Source organism: Mobula hypostoma, chromosome 10 (genome assembly GCF_963921235.1).
Source record: "Mobula hypostoma chromosome 10, sMobHyp1.1, whole genome shotgun sequence".
Lineage (NCBI taxonomy): Eukaryota > Metazoa > Chordata > Chondrichthyes > Myliobatiformes > Myliobatidae > Mobula > Mobula hypostoma.
This window is the reverse complement of record NC_086106.1, coordinates 120,104,551-120,123,511: the sequence shown is the minus strand read 5'-3', so window position 1 is coordinate 120,123,511 and position 18,961 is coordinate 120,104,551. Positions and strand designations below refer to the sequence as shown.

Sequence of the window (18,961 nt, the reverse complement as noted above, 5' to 3'; positions counted from 1 at the left end):
CAAGTTCATCCGCCTTGTTTATGACTCCTTGCATTAAAATAGACAGATCTCAAACCATCTGAGTGCACCTTTGCTCTATCATCTGTTGCCCTTCCTCACAAACTCCCTACAGGCTGTCTCTACTTGTGCCCCAGCCACCCCACCCTCTACCTCTTCACTTCGGTTCCCACCCCCTGTAAATCTAGCTTAAACCGTCCCCAGTAGCATTAGCAAACTTCCCTCTTAGGATGTTGTTGCTCCTCCAGTTCAGGTGCAACCTGTCCAACTTGTGCAGGTCACCCATCCCCAGAAAAGGTTCCAATGATCCAAGAACTACCCCCTGCACCGTCTCCTCAGCCACTCATTCATCTGACCTTCCGTAGCTCGTGGCACTGGGAGTAATCCGGAGATTACCACCTCGGAGGTGCTGCTTTTCAACCTCCTCCTTGTAACTCCCTAAACTTACTGCACAGGACCTCTATGCTGTTCAGTAACATGCTGTTCAAGAAAGCTATCACATATGCATTCTATGAAGTCCTCCTCAAGACTGCCTCGACCAACTTGATTCACTCAAATATGTGCAAGTCCCCCAAGATAACTGCTGTTCTATTCTTGCATGTCTCAAATATTTTGCTGTTTATTGCCTATGCTACTGTAATGTTACTACGTTTGTATTTGGAGGTCATTAGACAACTCCCACCAATGATTATTTCCCTTTACTGTTCCTAATCTCTACCCAGATGGATTCAACATTCTGCTCCTTGGGTCTTGCATCGTCTCTCACTATCACCCTGATCTCATCCTTAATTAAAAGCGCTAGCCCACTTTCCTTATCTCCTGCCTATCCTTCCATATTACCTGATATCCCTGGATATTTAAGTCCCAATCGTCTCCACCCTGCAACCACGTTTCTGTAATGGCCACTAAAACATACCCCTTTGTACTGATTTGTGCCATAAGTTCACTGACTTTATTATGAATACTACGGGCATTCAGATAAAGTGCCCTTGCACTCATTGTGCCTTTAAAATTTGGTCATTTTTGTCTCTTACGCACTTGGCTTTTCTGCACTCCACCCTTACTTTTCTCTTTTTTAACTATGGCTTTTGCTTTACCTTTATCCACACTTTTCTCTTTAACTTTATCCAGACTTCTCCAATCTATTGACCCCCCCCCCCGCTATTTAATTTAAAGCCCTATCCACAACCCGAGTTATGCGATTTGCCGAGATCCAGGCCCCTTCGCGGTTCAGGTGGAGTAGCTGCTTCCTTCCCCAGTTTCCCATTAATTCAAACCTACTTCTCCCACAACAATCCTTGAGCCAGGCAGACGTCACAGACTTCAGGATGCTCTATTTCTGTGAAAGAGAACTTCGTCTTTTCCTCTAACTATACTAACCCAATTACCACTTCATTTATCTTCTCTCCCACCGCCGCCCCCTGAATGACTCTCTAAGCTACAGTGCCACAGTTAGGTTGCTCAGTCCCCCATTCTCATCCACACAGGGAGCAAGAATCTCAGACCTATTGGACAAGCTTAATGGCTGAGGCTCCTCAAGCGCCTTCTTTTGGATCACGCTACCAGCCTCACTCACAGTCGCACCCTCTTGTCCCACACCACAGATGAATTTGAGGCAGCTGAAAATAATGGGTGTGCCTACCTCCTGAAACAGTGTCCAAGTAGCTCTCACCCTCCCTGATCTGTCACAGTGTTTGAAGCTCAGATTCCAGGTCATCAACTTTGAGCCTGAGTTCCTCGAGCAGTGAACACTTGCTGCAGATGTGGGTCACCAGGAACCACAATGGGGTCCACCAGCTCCCACATAATGCAGCTACAGCGCATCACCTGATCCTGCATCTTCCTTCCTTTATTTAATTAGTTGTTTAATTAGTGACTATTTTCCAACCGCTACAAAAGCTTTACATGCTACTCAGTCTTGCCTCCACACCGAAGCCTCTTGAGCTGAAGTCGGTAAACTTCGCTCTGCTGGTAAACTATACTGTGAAGCAACTTTTAGTCCCACCTTGTTAGGCCTGCAACAACTTTGCGGCTATTCTCATTATCGGTTTGCCTTATTCTTTGTAAACACGCTAAGTGCCTCAATTACTGCTAGCGCTAGCAAACTGGTTATATAAAGGTGAAAAAACCAGCTGCCCAAAACAAGGGACAGGCCAGAAAAAAAATCCCCTTGCAGTCCTTGTAAGGCAACCAAACAAAAGTTGTACAAGTAGCCATGTCCAAAATTTAAATGGAACAAAAGAATGCTACAAGCCAAACCAACCAAACCTCTCTCTCTCTCTCTCTCTCACTCACTCACTCACTCACTCTCATACTCTCCCAAACACCGTGCATAGTCAGACTAGAGTCTGCTAAAACAGCACCAGCTCAACCCGGAAGTCCACTAGCTCAACTGGATAAGTTAACTGGTCATTGTAAATTGTCCCATGGTTAGTTCAGGGTTAAATCAGGGTTGTTCGAGGGTTGTGGGGCAGTGTAGCTCGAAGGGCTGGGAGGGCCTACTCCACACTGCATCTCTAAATAAACCTGCCTATAGTTTTCTGGCTTATCCCTACTGTCCTTCTGGAATATGGAAATACCATTAGCTAGTTGGAGTTTTCCAGTACCTCACCCATGGCTAAAATTGATGCAAAAATTTCTGTTCGAGCCCCAGCAATCTCTTCTTTTGCCTCCCATAGATTGAATCAGGCCTTGATGATTTGTCCATGTTAACAGTTATATGATTTTTCAGTATGTGTGCCTGTCGATACGATTTTTAATGCAAGGAATATAACATAATGTGGATAAAGAGTTAATGAGATAAATGAAGCTGCACAAGTTGCCAAATAGTCACCATTGTTTAATATTTTTCTTTTCTCAATCACTCCAGGAAGTAACAAAGGGAAGGTTGATATCCAGTCCTATTTGAAACAGTGTCATGACGAACTGGTGCGGAAGGAAGAAAGTATCCGAGCCCTCCCCAGGATAAATCAGGTTACAATCCAGTCTATTTCACCACTTACAGCAGACATATCCTGGGAAATGGCTTTCCATGTTGTTCTTTTATTTTGGAATGCCAGATGATTAAGTGAGAGCCTCTTCTTTTGTCACAATGAGGTTACTCTCAGGGTGGAGGAGCAACACCTCATATTTCGTCTAGGTAGCCTTCAACCTGAAGGCATGGTCATCAATTTCTCTTTCCGGTATTTTTATTCCTTTGACCCCCCCACCCTCCCACCAAAACATCCAACTCTGGCCTCTTTCCTCTTTTCCTCCCCTGCCTATAACCTCCCCCTGGTGCTGCTCCTCCTTCCCTTTCTCTCATGGTCCAATTTCTTCTGTCAGTTTCCTTCTTCTCCAGCCCTTTACCTTTCCACCAAGCAAGCTTCACCTTTCAGCTTCTAACTAGTCCTCCTTCCCCTCCTCTCAGCTTTTTTTACTTGGGTGTCTTTCCCTTTCCATTCCTGAAGAAGGGGCTCTGCCCGAAACAAAGACTGTTTATTCATTTCCATAGATGCTGCTTGACTTCCTCCAACATAAGGTTTACTTCAGTAACACAGAATTCTGCAGATGCTGAAATGCAGAGTTAACACTGAACGTAACTTCAGAGTCAGCTTTATAAGAGGTTTAACCAAACTCTTGCATCGAGTTGAAATCCTGTCCCCAGTCTCTTTGGCTCTCTCTTTCTTTTTACACTTTAAGACTTGGTGGAGGAAGTAATCTTTCGGATAGAAACATAGAAAACCTACAGCACAATATAGGCTGTTTGGCCCACAAAGCTGTGCCGAACATGTCCTAACCTTAGAAATTACCTAGAAATAGCTCCAAGTACTGATCCACGCTTTAAGCTCATCTGCTTTGTTCATGATGCATCTTGCATTAAAATAGACACATCTCAAACCGTCAGTCTTAGCGCACCCCTTCTCTATCACCTACCTATCCTCCCTCTCACACTGCCTACAAGCTTTCTCTATTTTGTGAGCTAACCGCCCCTTCCTCTGTCTCTTCAACTCAGTTCCCACCCCCCAGAAATTCTAGTTTAAACTCTCCCCGATAGCTTTAGCAAATCTCCCCACCAGGATATTGGTCCCCCTGGGATTCAAGTGCAACCCGTCCTTTTTGTACAGGTCAGTCCTGCCCCAGAAGAGGTCCCAATGATGCAGAAATCTGAATCCCTGCCCCCTGCTCTAATCCCTCAGCCACACATTTATCCTCCACCTCACTCTATTCCTACATTCACTGTCACGTGGCATAGGCAGTAATCCCGAGATGACTACCTTTGAGGTCCTGCTTCTCAACTTCCTTCCTAACTCCCTGTAGTCTGCTTTCTGGACCTCCTCCCTTTTCCTGCCAATGTCATTGGTACCAATATGTACCATGATCTCTGACTGTTCTCGTTCGCACTTCAGGATATCGTGGATGTGATCAGAAACATCTGGCACCTGGGAGGCAAACTACCATCCGTGTTTCTTTCCTGCATCCACAGAATCGCCTGTCTGACCCCTTAACTATGGAGTCCCCTATCACTGCTGTCACCCTCTTCCTTTCCCTACCCTTCTGAGCCACAGGGCCAGACTCTGTGCCAGAGGTGTGGCCACTGTTGTTTCCCCCAGGTAGGCCATCCTCCCCCCGCCCCCCCCCCCAAAACAGTATTCAAACAGGAGCACTTATTGTCAAGGGGTACAGCTACAGGGGTGCTCTCTAGCCTCTGACTCCTGCCCTTCCCTCTCCTGACTGTTACCCACATCTGTCTCCCCAGGCCCCGGTTTGACTACCTGCCTATAAGCTCCTCTCTATCACCTCCTCACTCTCCCTAACCAGATGAAGGTCATTGAGCTGCATCTCCAGTTCCCTAACACGGTCCCCAAGGAGCTACAGTTTGACGCACCTGGTGCAGATGTGGCCGTCCGGGAGACTGGGAGACTTCCCACATCTGACACCGAGCACAGAACACTGGCCTCACACACATACTTCCTGTCTGTAATATACACAGATAATCTACCTCACCTCGACCCGTTATCACCAGAGCCCCGTTGAGCCAAAGCCTTCCTACTCTGTCTCCCTCTACTCCGTAACCCACTCCTCGGATGCCTGCTCTATAAAGCTGTCTCCTTTCAAACTCTTCTCACTGGCTGACGTCCATGTGCTTGCATAGTCGTGCCCCGATCAAACCACTGAAGAAATAACTGTCTCCTTTTAAACTCTTCTCGCTTTTAAGCTCTTCTTGCTGTTCTCACTGGCTGACATCCACACGCTTGCGCAGTCGTGCCCCGATCAAACTGCTGAAGATAGTTGAACTAATAGGTGGTGCATTTGTCAGATTTGAATATAACATCAATGAAAGGCCTTTAAGTGACATAAATGGAGAGAATAAAGATTCAACATTTCAGGCCAAGACCCTTCATCGGTTCTGATGAAGGGTCTCAGCCCAAAATGTTAACTCTTCATTCCTCTCCATTGCAGTGACCTGACCTGAGTTCCCTCAGCATTTTGTGTGCATTATTCTGGATTTCCAGTATCTGCAGAATCTCTAGTATTTATGAAATGCCTTTAGATGTTTGGCAAATTTATAGAAGCCAAACGAACGCAAGATGTTGGACTTTGCATTTGGTTCAAGTTAGATGTAGATCAACACAATATTATCTATTAGATATTGGTAATTTCATTGATAAGAAATGAAAAATGAATGGATCAGTGGTGCTAGAAGTTTGTGAATCTTATAGAATTTTCTCTATTTCTGCATAAATATAACCTGAAATGTGATCAGATCTTCAGGCAAGTCATAAAACTAGATAGAGAACCCAATGAAATAAATAACACAAAAATCATTATACGTTCATTTATTTATTGAGAAAAATGATCCAATATTATATGTATTAGTTGGAAAAAGTATGTGAACCTCTAGGATTATCACTCATTTAAAGGGGAAATTAGAGTCAGGTGTTTCAATCAATGGGATGACAATCGGGTGAGTGTGGGAGGCCCTTCCCTATTTAATGAACATAAACCTGGGTGTTCACTATTAGCCTAATCATCACCATGCATGTTTTTGGAAACATGCTGTGCCTCAATCAAAGGAGATTGCTGAGGACCTCAGAAAAAAGTTGTTGATGTTCATCAGGCTGGAAAAGAACACAAGACCAATTCTAAAGAGTTTGGACTCGACCAATCCACAGTCAGGCAGATGGTGCACAAATGGAGGAAATTCAACACCGTTGTTGCTCTTCCCTGGAGTGATCGACTGACAGAAATCATTCTAAGAGCAAGGTGTGTAATATGCCAGTTGGTCACAAAGAGCCCCAGGGTAACACCTAAGGAGCTACAGGCCTCTCGCATTGGTTAATGTCAGTGTTCGTGAGTCTACCATCAGGCAAACGCTGAACAACAATGGTGTGCATAGCAGGTTTGCAGGGAGAAAGCCACTACTCTCCAAGACCACGTGGATAAGTTTTAACATTTGCTGAATACCACATGGATAAGCTAGAAGGCTATTGGAAAAATGTTTTGTGGACAGATGAGTCCAAAATAGAACCTTTTGGCTTAAATGAGAAGTGTTATGTTTGGCGAAAAGCAAACACTGTATTCCAGCATAAGTACCTCATTCCATCTGTGAAACACGGTGGTGGCACTGTCATGGTTTGGGCCTGCTTTGTTGCCTCGAGGCCAGGACAGTTTGCCATCATTGATGGAACTATGAATTCTGAATTGTACCAGCAAATTCTACTGGAGAATGTCAGGGTATCGATCTGTAAACTGAAGCACAAAAGAAAGTGGGTCATGCAGCAAGACAACGACACTAAACACACGTCAGTCTGCCATTGAATGGTTAAAGCAGAAGAAATTTCATGTTTTGGAATGGCTGAGTCAAAGTCATGACCTTAATCCTGTAGAAATGTTGTGGAAGGATCTGAAGCAAGCAGTTCATGCAAGAAAGTCCACCAACAGCCCAGAGTTGAAACAGTTTTGTGTGGAGGAATGGCCTAAAATTCCTCCAAGCTGATGTGCAGGACGAATCAACAGTTACCAGAAATGTTTGGTTGAAATTATTACTGGACAAGGGGGTCAGCCAGTTACTGAAAGCAAAGGTTCACATACTTTTTCCAACAAGTACATGTAATATTGGATTATTTGTCTCATTAAATAAATGGAAAAGTATAATGTTTTGTGTTATTTATTGGTTCTGTTTACCTAGTTTTAGGACTTGTGAAAATCCAAATCCATTTTAGGTCATATTTGTGTAGAAATAGAAAAAATTCGAAAGGATTCACAATCTTTCTAGTACCACTGAATGTCTGATCTGTTTGTCCTTGTAGTTTTCCAACCTTGGTAGCCACTCAGTGAATTTAAAGTATTCAGGCTGATTTCAATAGTTTGAAGAAGATACTTCATTCCTTGAATTAACTAATAGTAAAATAATAGGAAAATATAGAAAAAAACACTTACCTACACTTAAATTCTCGGTTAAGCCGTTGACCTAATTCAGATGATCTGGGCCGTACCCATCCCCTGCTCATTATAGCACTGATTACAGGAGCATAGTGGGAGGTCAAATGCACTGGATCTCCAGCTTGCTTCTGATTTTTCTTTAGTGGTGTGCAGGCACAAAATCTAGGGTAATCTTAACCAAAGAACTCCAGTTAGCTGAAAGCTCTGTAGAGAAGTTCAACATGATCCCGCCCAAGATATTAGCATAATGAATTCCTCCAGTGTAAATGAGGGGGTGCCTTTGCCTTATACTTGGAATGTGTTTATGATGTTGAAAATGTCTCCTTGGCACTGATTCACAAAGCTGTGGTAACCTGGCAGAGCAGCACAATGTAAAATCTACTTTGGAATCTTTTTGAAATACCTCCTTCTGGTAACTCTTCTACAGAGCAGATGACCTGTTCACTTCGTAGGAAGCTGAAGTGTAACTTCAAGCAACACACACAAAATGTTAGAGGAACTCAGCAGGCCAGGCAGCGTCTATGGGAAAGTGTATAGTTGAAGACCCTTCATCATGATTGGAGAAAAAAGGTTGAGTCAGAGTTAAAAGTTGGGAGGAGGGGAGGAAGAAACACAAGGTGATAGGTGAAACCAGGAGGGGGGAGGTGAAGTTAAGAGCTGGAAAGTTAATTGGTGAGATACAGGGCTGGAAAAAGGGGAATCTGATAGGAGAGGACAGAAGAACGTGGAAGGAAGAAAAGGGGGAGGAGCACTGGGAAAGGTGATGGGCAGGTAGGGAGATAGTGTGAGAGAGGGAAAAGGGAATGGAGAAGTGGGAGACATTGTCAGAAGTTCGAGAAATCAATTTTCATGCCATCAGGTTGGAGGCTACCCAGACGGAATATAAGGTTTGTTCCTCCAACCTGAGTGTAGCCCTTTGCAACAGTAGAGGAGGCTGTGAACTGACATGTTGGAATGGGAAGTGGAATTAAAACGGATGGCCACTAGGGGATCCTGCTTTTTCTGGCGTATGGAGTGTAGGTGCTCGGAGAAGAGCTCTCCCAATCTCTGTCAGGTCTCACCAGTGTACAGGAGGTCACACTGTGAGCACCCATTACAGTAGATGACTCCAACAGACTCACTGAATGGTATTGAGGGAGGAAGTGTAGAGGCAGGTGTAGCATTTGTTACGCTTGCAAGGATAAGTGCCAAGAGGGAGATCAGTGAGGAGGGACGAATGGACAAGGGAGCCGCATAGGGAGTGATGCCTACGGAAAGCAGAAAGTGGGGTGGAGGGAAAGATGTCCTTGGAGGTGGGATCCTGTTGGAGATGGCGGAAATTACAGAAAATTATGTGCTGGATGTGGAGGCTGGTGGGGTGGTAGGTGAGGACAAGAGGAACCCTATCATTGGTGCAGTGGTGGGAGGATGGCGTGAGGGCAGATCTGCACGAAATGGAAGTGATGCGGTTGAGGGCAGTGTTGATGCTGGAGGAAGGGAAGCCCATTTCTGTGAAGAAGGAGGACATGTCCTATGCTTCAGAATGAAAAGCCTCATCCTGAGGGTGGATGTGGTGGAGACAGAGGAATTGAGAGAAGGGGATGGCATGTAAGTAACAGGGTGGAAAGAGCACTGGGGTTCAGGTAGTTGTGACAGTCAGTGGGTTTATAATCAATATCAATAGATAAGCTGTCTTCAGAGATAGAGACAGATTGAGAAAGGGGTGGGAGGTGTCAGAAATGGACTAGCACTTTGTGTGTGTTGCTTGGATTTCCAGCATCTGCAGATTTTCTTTTTCTTGTCAGGTGTAACTTCATTGTCTGGTCCTCTGATTTTATTCTGAATTAATACAAGCATTGTATGGTCAAATATTAATTATGGGATGTAACTGTCAAAGCAGAGATTATGTTACCACATGGGACCTAATGGTGTAATAACCCACAAACACGTTCAGTGGTGGAATCATATAAATCCAAAATGCAGACATTGAAAAAGTTGATTTTGTAAGCCCAAATTAACACATTAAATACATGAGACTCACTAAAGCCTTAAGAAATCAGTTGTTTCTGACCAGTTTGGCTTGTATATGGTTCCAGACCGATGAAATTTTACTAGACTCAGCTCCTTTCTAGAGAAGTCTAGCAAATCACTAACTGGCGTACACACATCACATGACATGCCATAGTTCTCAAGATGATGTGAAATAAATTCTAGTCGAGCTAGGGATGTTGATGTCTGTGAATAAATGGGAGCAAAGAAAAACATTTGTGATGGTCCCTAATACACTTTTAGATTCATAGAAACATTGAAAACCTACAGCACATTACAGGCCTTTCGGCCCACAAAGCTGTGCCGAACCTGTCCTTACCTTACAAGTTACCTAGGCTTACCCATAGCCCTCTATTTTTCTGAGCTCCAAGTACCTGTCCAGGAGTCTCTCAAAAGACCCTATCGTATCCGCCTCCACCACCATCGCTGGCAGCCCATTCCATGCACTCACCACTCTCTGTGTGAAAAAAGAAACCTTACCCCTGACATCTCCTCTGTACCTACTTCCAAGCACCTTAAAACTGTGCCCCCTCATGCTAGCCATTTCAGTCCTGGGGAAAAAGCCTCTGATTATCCACACAATCAATACCTCTCATCATCTTATACATCTCTATCAGGTTACTTCTCATCCTCCATCGCTACAAGGGAAAAAGGCTCAGTTCACTCAACCTATTCTCATAAGACATGCTTCCCAACCCTTGTAAATCTCCCCCTTTCTATGGCTTCCACATCCTTCCTGTAGTGAGGCGATCAGAACTGAGCACATTACTCCAAGTGGGGTCTGACCAGGGTCCTATATAGCTGCAACATTATCTCTTGGCTCTCAGACTCAATCCCACGATTGATGAAGGCCAATGCACTGTATGACTTCTTAACCACAGAGTCAACCTGCGCAGCAGCTTTAAGTGTCCTTTGGACTCGGACCCCAAGATCCCTCTGATCCTCCACACTCGCCATTAATACTATATTCTGCCATCATATTTGACCTACCAAAATGAACCACCTCCCACTTATCTGGGTTGAACTCCATCTGCCACTTCTGAGCCCATTTTGCATCCTATCAATGTCCCGCTGTAACCTCTGACAGCCCTCCACACTATCCACAACACCCCCAACATTTGTGTCATCAGCAAATTTACTAATCCATCCCTCTACTTCCTCATCCAGGTCATTTATAAAAAATCACAAAGAGTAAGGGTCTCAGAACAGATCCCTGAGGCACTCTACTGGTGACTGACCTCCATGCAGAATATGACTCGTCTGCAACCACTCTTTGCCTCCTGTGGACAAGCCAGTTCTGGATCCACAAAGCAATGTCCCCTTGGATCCCATGCTTCCTTACTTTCTTGATTAGTCTTGCATGGGGTACCTTGTCAAATGCCTTGCTGAAATCCATATACACGACATCTACTGCTCTACCTTCATCAGTGTGTTTAGTCACATCCTCAAAAAATTCAGTCAGGCTTGTAAGACACGACCTGTCTTTCACAAAGCCATGCTGACTATTCCTAATTATATTATGCCTCTCCAAATGTTCGTAAATCCTGCCTCTCAGGAACTTCTCCATCAACTTATCAACCACTGAAGTAAGACTCACAGGTCTGTAATTTCTTGGGCTATCTCTACTCCCTTTCTTGAATAATGGAACAACATCCGCAACCCTCCAATCCTCCAGAACATCACCTGTCCTCATTGATGATGCAAAAATCATTGCCAGAGGCTCAGCAATCTCCTCCCTTGCCTCCCACAGTAGCTTGGGTACATCTCGTCTGGTCCTGGTGCCTTATCCAACCTGATGCTTTCCAAAAGCTCTAGCACATCCTCTTTCTTAATATCCACATGCTCAAGCTTTTCAGTCCGCTGTAAGTCATCCCTACAATCACCAAGATCCTTTTCTGTAGTGAATACTGAAGCTGAGTACTCATTAAGTACCTCTGCTATCTCCTCCGGTTCCATACACACTTTTCCACTGTCACACTTGATTGGCCCTATTCTCACCTCTTATCCACTTGCTCTTCATGTACTTGTAGAATGCCTCGGGGTTTTCTTTAGTCTGGTCTGCCAAGGTCTTCTCATGGCCCCTTCTGGCTCTCCTAATTTCTTTCTGAAGCTCCTTCGTGTTAGCCTTATAATCTTCCAGATCTCTATCATTATCTAGTTTTTTGAATCTTTCATAAGCTCTTATTTTCTTCTTGACTAGATTTACAGCAGCCTTTGTACACCATGGTTCCTGTACCCTACCATCCTTTCCCTGTCTCATTGGAACGAACCCATGCAGAAATCCACGCAAATATCCCTTGAACATTTGCAACGTTTCTTCCGTACATTTCCCTGAGAACATCTATTCCTAATTTATGCTTCCAAGTTCCTGCCTGATTGCCTCATATTTTCCCTTACTACAATTAAACACTTTCCTAACTTAAACAACAGGAATTCTGCAGATGCTGGAAATTCAAGCAACATACATCAAAGTTGCTGGTGAACGCAGCAGGCCAGGCAGCATCTATAGGAAGAGGCGCAGTCGACGTTTCAGGCCGAGACCCTTCGTCAGGTGTTCCTATCCATCTCCAACACAATGGTAAAGGAGATAGAAAGGCTCTCCCACTAAGAAATCTGACACCTGACCAGGTTCATTTTCCAATAGCAGATCAAGTACAGCGTCTCCTCTTGTAGGCTTATCAAGAAACCTTCCTGAACACACCTAACAAGCTCCACCCCATCTAAACCCCTCGCTCTAGGGACACGCCAATCGATATTCGGGAATTAAAATCTCCTACCATGACAACCCTGTTATTATTACACCTTTCCAGAATCTGTCTCCCTATCTGCTCCTTGATGTCCTGTTACTATTGTGTGGTTTATAAAAAAACACCCAGTAGAGTTATTGACCCCTTCCCGTTCCTAACTTGCACCCACAGAGACTCCGTAGACAATCCCTCCATGTCTTCCTCCTTTCCTGCAGCCGTAACACTATCTCTGATCAACAGTGCCACGCCCCCACCTCTTTTGCCTCCCTCCCTGTCCTTTCTGAAATATCTAAAGCCTGGCACTTGAAGTAACCATTCCTGCCCCTGAGCCATCCAAGTCTCTGTAATGGCCACAACGTCATATCTCCAAGTAGTCTGAGCTCATCCGCTTTGTTCATAATACCCCGTGCATTATGATAGACACATCTCAAACCATCGGTCTGAGCACGCCCCTTCTCTTATCACCTGCCTGTCCTCCCTCTCGCACTGTCTCCAAGCTTTCTGTAGTTGTGAGCAAACTGCCTCCTCCTCTGTCTCTTCAGTTTGGTTCCCACCCCCCAGCAATCCTAGTTTAAACTCTCGCCAATAGCCTTAACAAACTTCCCTGTCGGAATATTGGTCCCCCTGGGATTCAAGTACAGGTCACTCCTGCCCCAAAAGTGCTCCCAGTGATCCTGAAATCTGAATCCCTGCCCCCTGCTTCAATCCCTCAGCCATGCATTCATCCTGCACCTTACTCTATTCATATACCCACTGTCACGTGGCACAGGCTGTAATCATGAGATGACTACCTTTGTGGTCCTGTTTCTCAACTTCCTTCCTAACTCCCTGTAGTCTGCTTTTAGGACCTCCTCCCTTTTCTTGCCTATGTCGTTGTACCACGCCCTCTGGCTGTTCTCCTTCCCACTTCAGGATATCGTGGACACGATCAGAAACATCCCGGACCCTGGCACCTGGGAGGCAATCCGTGCTTCTTTCCTGTGTCCTCCAGGTAGGCTGTCTCCCAGACCCCCCCCCCCCCACTCCAACGGTACTCAAGCAGGAGTACTTCTTGTCAAGGGGTACAGCCACAGGGGTGCTTTCTAGCATCTGACTCCTACCCTTCCCTCTCCTGACTGTTACCCACTTACCTGTCTCCCGAGGCCCTAGTGTGACTACCTGCCTATAGCTCCTCTCTATCACCTCCTCACTTTCCCTGACCAGACAAAGGTCATCGAGCTGCAACTCCATTCATATTCAGTTATTTATCACATGTACATCTAAACATACAATGAAATGTGTTCTTTGCATTAATGATACTCTTCTAGCCCCAGTGTAGGCTGTCCTATTCAAAGATTCATTTTTACGGAAGTATTTATGCAGTATACAGCTCTGAGATTCTTCTTCTCCAGAAAGCCATGCAACAAAGAAAAACTATGGAAGTCAGTTCAGAGAGAAACAGTAACACACCCCCGCACAAAAGGGAAACCCCAAAATCCCCCTCTCACTGCTCAAAAAAAATAACAAAAACACAACAAGATCATCAATTCCCAAATCCCCTCCCCTTGCACGAAACAAACAATAACTGGAAGGAACAGTCAAAAACACCAGATATAAAAACTATAAGACTGCGGGGGGGACGGGGGACATTGGGAGTCCAAAGTCCTAATCTGTAAATGCAGAAAACATTAGTAACATCCTTCAACATCATTGAAAGAGAGAACCAGCAGCATACCCTCTGGGCGCATTGGTTTTGATTTAACTTGAAAATCGTACTTGCACCATGTGCTCTTACTCATGTCATTCCTTTTGCACCTGCCTCAGTTTTCTTGATACTGTGCTTATATTTGCATTCTGAACCTTTCCCTTTGCTTTCAATTCTCTCTTCTTTAAGATGTTTCCAAAGGCCCAGTTCTTAGACTATCATTCTTCTTTCTTCATCATTTTCAGCCCACAATAACCTGATGAACTTTGTTAGATTTATGTTAGAAGTGCTGTTATCAGTACAATTTGATGCTGTTTCTATTACATTCTTCAGTACAATGATAAGTTGATATCCTTAGTTCCATAGCATATGACCTGAATGATCTATAATTTGACTGTTTTTTTTCTCCTCTACCACATCAACCACCACCAGCCTCCAATGTCAAAGTTATTAAGTGATGAGCCTAATTATTGCAAATTATAATACTTCAGTGAAAGAATTTTTAAATTAGTGATATTGTCAGTATGATTAAAAGAAGCTCTAGAAAGGAAGCACAAAATGTTGGAGGAACTCAGCAAGTCAGGCAGCGTTTATGGAGGGGAATAAGCAATTGATATTTTGGCCAAGACTCTTCATCCTCGGCCTGAAATGGCAACTATTTATTCCCCTCCATAGCAGCTGAGTTCTTCCAACATTTTGCGTGTGTTGCTCAAGATTTCCAGCATCTGCAGAATCACTTGCATGTACAGACAGGGAAACAGTTCTCAGTTTGTTTCATAGGCAGCTAGATCCTTACAGCTATATGTCAGGAGAGGCACGTAGAACATAGAAAACCTACAGCACAATACAGGCCCTTCGGCCCTCAAAGTTGTGCCGAACATGTCCCTACCTTAGAAATTACTAGGCTTAGCCGTAGCCCTCTATTTTTCTAAGTTCCATGTACCTATCCAAAAATCTCTTAAAAGACCCTATCGTATCCGCCTCCACCACCATCGCCGGCAGCCCATTCCTCGCACTCACCACTCTCTGAGTAAAAAAACTTACCCCTGACATCTCCTCTGTACCTACTCTCCAGCACCTTAAACCTGTGTCCTCTCATGTTGGCCATTTCAGTCCTGGGAAAACGCCTCTGACTATCCACACGATCAATGCCCCTCATCATCTTATACACCTCTATCAGGTCACCTCTCATCCTCCGTCGCTCAAAGAAGAAGAAAAGGCCGAGTTCACTCAACCTATTCTCGTAAGGCATGCTCCCCAATCCAGGCAACATCCTTGTAAATCTCCTCTGCACCCTTTCTATGGCTTCCGCATCCTTCCTGTAGTGAGGCGACCAGAACTGAGCACAGTACTCCCAAGCGGGGTTTTTTTAATGGGACCAGTAAGCTGCAGAGCGTTACCCAGTTATGATTTTTTTTTAAAAAAACCTGTAAAATAGAAAACACACTTCACAATCATCAGTCAAGCAGCCAATTCTGAGGAAGCTCTTGGGCCTAGGGTCGGCTTCACGCCTGTGGAGTTATGAACATATTAAATATGCTGCCAGTTCTATCCCACCAAAGACTCTGCATTTAGCAAGAAAGAAGTGAACATTTGCAATCTGTGTTCCTCGTCTGCAGACGAATGATAACAGATGGAATGTCATCTGTCCTCTCCTGAAGGCCATGATTCATCATGGCACACTGCTTAAGAGGTGTGAGCAGCTCCTGAGCTCCTTGCCAACTTGGCCTCTGTTTATGTTACCTTAGGAAATTAGCTAACTTTGGCCTGTTAAGCTAGATTAAAGAAGTGTATTGCATCTTGCTGCAATACAATTCATATTCAGTAAGTTTAAATATGATTGAAATGTAACTAACTCATTATTTTGACCATATCTAATCAGATGCAATTTGACTGAAAGACTTGAGGAAATAAATGTCATTGCTCTTTTTTTATCCTGAGAAAAATGTGACCTTTATTGTTTTTTTTTGTTGTTTCCTTCCCGTCTCACCTTGCTGATGTATAATGTTGATTGTGACACAGTGTAGCACAGCCAATAAAATTATGAACGTATCTCCCAAAAATGTTCCTTCAAAACACTAGATCCTTAGTGATGGACATTTTGGTCCATTTCTCCATAGGACTGTCTCAGTTGTCTTTCACTAGTTGTGTCAAAAATAAGTAAACTGTCAAGAGATATATGTTCTACACCTCAGCATAGTAAACTATAGTGCATCCTGAAACATTTAAATTAAAATAACCTTTGGAATAAACACCTATATTGTTTCTGATTAGTTTATACGTCCTCAAACTATTCATAAGTATAAAGAAAATAATAACTTTAGATTAAACTAGCACTCCTTACCAATATGCAGTTAGGACTCTTTAGCCTCATCTTTGCCAGATTCAAGAGCTTCACTGACAGGAGAATGTATTCTGGCTTTCTACTGTGAATTCTTGTCACTTTGAAATGCAATAAGTACATGAAAAGATGTGACATTAAAGCAAAATCCTCAGTGCTTAAAGAGGATCTTAACTAAAATCTCCATGTCAACAGCTCATTTTGGAGAAACAAGTGGCTGGCAATGTAGCATAGATGCTGGAAATCATAAACACACAATGAAATAATGGATTGAGGGTCTCTCTGAGCTTGTTTCCCCAAATTTACAGGCCACATGAAAGATTATTGCCCTCTAAATAGTGCTTATCTGATTCCCATGAGCCATTATCTTCTGTCCTTTGCAAATAATACGTAAAGAATTTTGAGATCAAAATAATCTTAATGATAGCAAGAAATATGGTTTGATGAAAACTGATGCATCTGATGATTTTCTCAACTCTCTAGTCGCAATTTGTCCACTTTTCCAAGACGCTATACAATCTGTTCCACGGTGATCCCAACGAGGAAGCACTCTACCGAGCTATAACTACTGTCACCAGCCTCTTGCTTCGAATGGAAGAAGTGGGACGAATGTTGAACAGCCCCAACTCCCCCATCCACAGTGCATCAGTTGCAAGCCACAACTGCCGAAGCAGCAGTGATGGCCAAGAGACCCAGAAGGCCGAAGAAGCACTCCAGGAATCTAACACTGACATTGGTTGGACCTTTGCCTTTGAACAGATACTGGCATCGCTGTTGAATGAACCAGTTCTGGTTACATTTTTTGAAAAACATTTTGACGTAAAGGTAAAAATAGAACAAACTAAATCTTTTCAACTGAAGGCTAAATATCAGCCAACAACCAATGACTGAGTTTGTGGTGTGATTCCCATATGCAATATTCCATTCTGCATTGATGCAAGAATATGATGCAAGAAGCTCTGAATCTCTTCATTGGTGGACAATAGGTAAATGCCTCAGCCATTTCGCAAGATGTTTCTCTACTGCCTTGCCTGCCACAGGTTTTACCCTGTTAATTAATGCCTCTGTTAAAATAGCATGGAAATTTGCACAAATGAAGTTATTAATTATTCTCATAACTGACCGTGATGTCTAGGCTGCAGTTTTACTTTGGAGCATAGGATATCAGTTTAATAGATTTTGTACAAGCACAAAACTACCTATCCATTCCTGACACTGAATGAGTTTGTTTGCTCCCCCTGGGCTGGTGTAAGGGTGTTTCTGAGATCTCTTATATGAAATGGGATGCTGAAACATGTTGAAAGACAAACTGACTTAAGGAAATTTGGTCATGAAATCATATTGTTCTGCTCAATTCTGTAGCAGACTTTTGTTTTTGTTCTGTACTTGTTCACCACAATTTTGTTCTGAGCTCTCCTTTCAGCCTGTAGAGGGCGCCCACATAATATTTTTCCCATTGGTTAGAGAATAAGATTTAAAAAATGTGCTGTCCTTTTATAGTTTAAGCAGTCACTGGACCGTAGGCAAATGCATTTGATTTATACTCGTGTTTGTTTTTTAATATTAAAAAAAAAACTATTTGTAGCTCTTCAAATTGTTAGAAAAGGGAATCTTTAAAAACAAATAGTCCTGTATTTTTGAAGTATGTTGCACACTTGTACAATTTCAGAAGTTTATCAATCTATATTAGCTTTCTTGCGTAAAAATGTTTTTGTATGAAACTATAATTATAGCATACAGTATATTTAAAGAGGACTGAGCTATTTAGTGATCTGATCATCCTGATATAGTAATTACAAAAATGTATAATTATGAAATTTATATGCGTCCTTACAGTTCAAATAGCAAGAAAAGAAACATTAGTCACAAAAATATACTTTGGTTTACTTGCTGACGTTCACTGAAGATGGTGCATTGTTCTAATTGAAGTGCAAAGGCAGATTATATTCCATGCAAAAATTATAGCACTATAAATATACCATTGGCTGCTCAAAGTCATTGCTCTTAAACGTAAACTAAACACTAAAATAATTCTGCCAAATCTTAGTTTTTTAGGATCAAATGTAAAAAACAGATTTAAAGTTATAAATGCAACTTTTTGTGCCAATTATTGGGGCAGTTGCTTTATGTTGTATGTTTAATTTCTGTATTCAACTTGTGATGATTCCTTGCTTTAAGTTCCTTAGTTTCACATTGTAAGACAAGCTTACCTCACGGATATGTTAAAAATTAAATCTTTCGGTTTTCAATTTAGTGTTTTTTTTTAGTCTGTGTTCTCTGTTCTTTGTTTCAAAATAAAATAAATGGATGGATTAAATTGGGAAATTCTATTATTTTTAGAAATGACCCTTGGGCTGGCTGGTGGCGCAATGACATTGGCGCCGGACCCGGGAGCGGAGGTTCCCCGGTTCGAAACCAGTCGGGTCCGCTCCCGAGTACGCTTTCCATCCGTGCCGGGTTGAGTGTCGAGATCACAACTCGACCTCGTAAAACAAAGGGGAAAATACTGCGAAAGTGTCTGTGTGAGGAGTGGTGCGCCACACAGTCTCTCTCTCGCTCCGCGCCTTGTAAAAAGCCATGAAAAATTCATCATCACGGACACACGCACAGACTCGCACGCATGCAGGCACACACCAAAGAAAAGAAAGAAAGAAAGAAATGACTATAACAGAAGCAGAGAGGAGGAAGAGAAAGCCATTTGGCCCTTCAAACCTGTTCTGACATTTACTAGAATCAAAG

The 18,961-nt window shown here is 43.2% G+C and overlaps 1 protein-coding gene across 2 annotated transcripts in view; it reads left to right on the top strand.

The window, feature by feature from the left end:
• Positions 1–18,528, top strand: part of tbc1d8b (TBC1 domain family member 8B) — a 107,406-nt gene extending 88,878 nt beyond the window's left edge. For both annotated transcript variants that reach the window (XM_063061123.1, XM_063061124.1), the window contains exons 19-20: positions 2,867–2,970; positions 16,706–18,528. In XM_063061123.1, coding sequence (XP_062917193.1) covers positions 2,867–2,970; positions 16,706–17,113 — 512 coding nt within the window. In that variant the 3' untranslated portion in view covers positions 17,114–18,528. The remainder of the gene's footprint in view (positions 1–2,866; positions 2,971–16,705) is intronic.
• Positions 18,529–18,961: the final 433 nt, after the last annotated feature.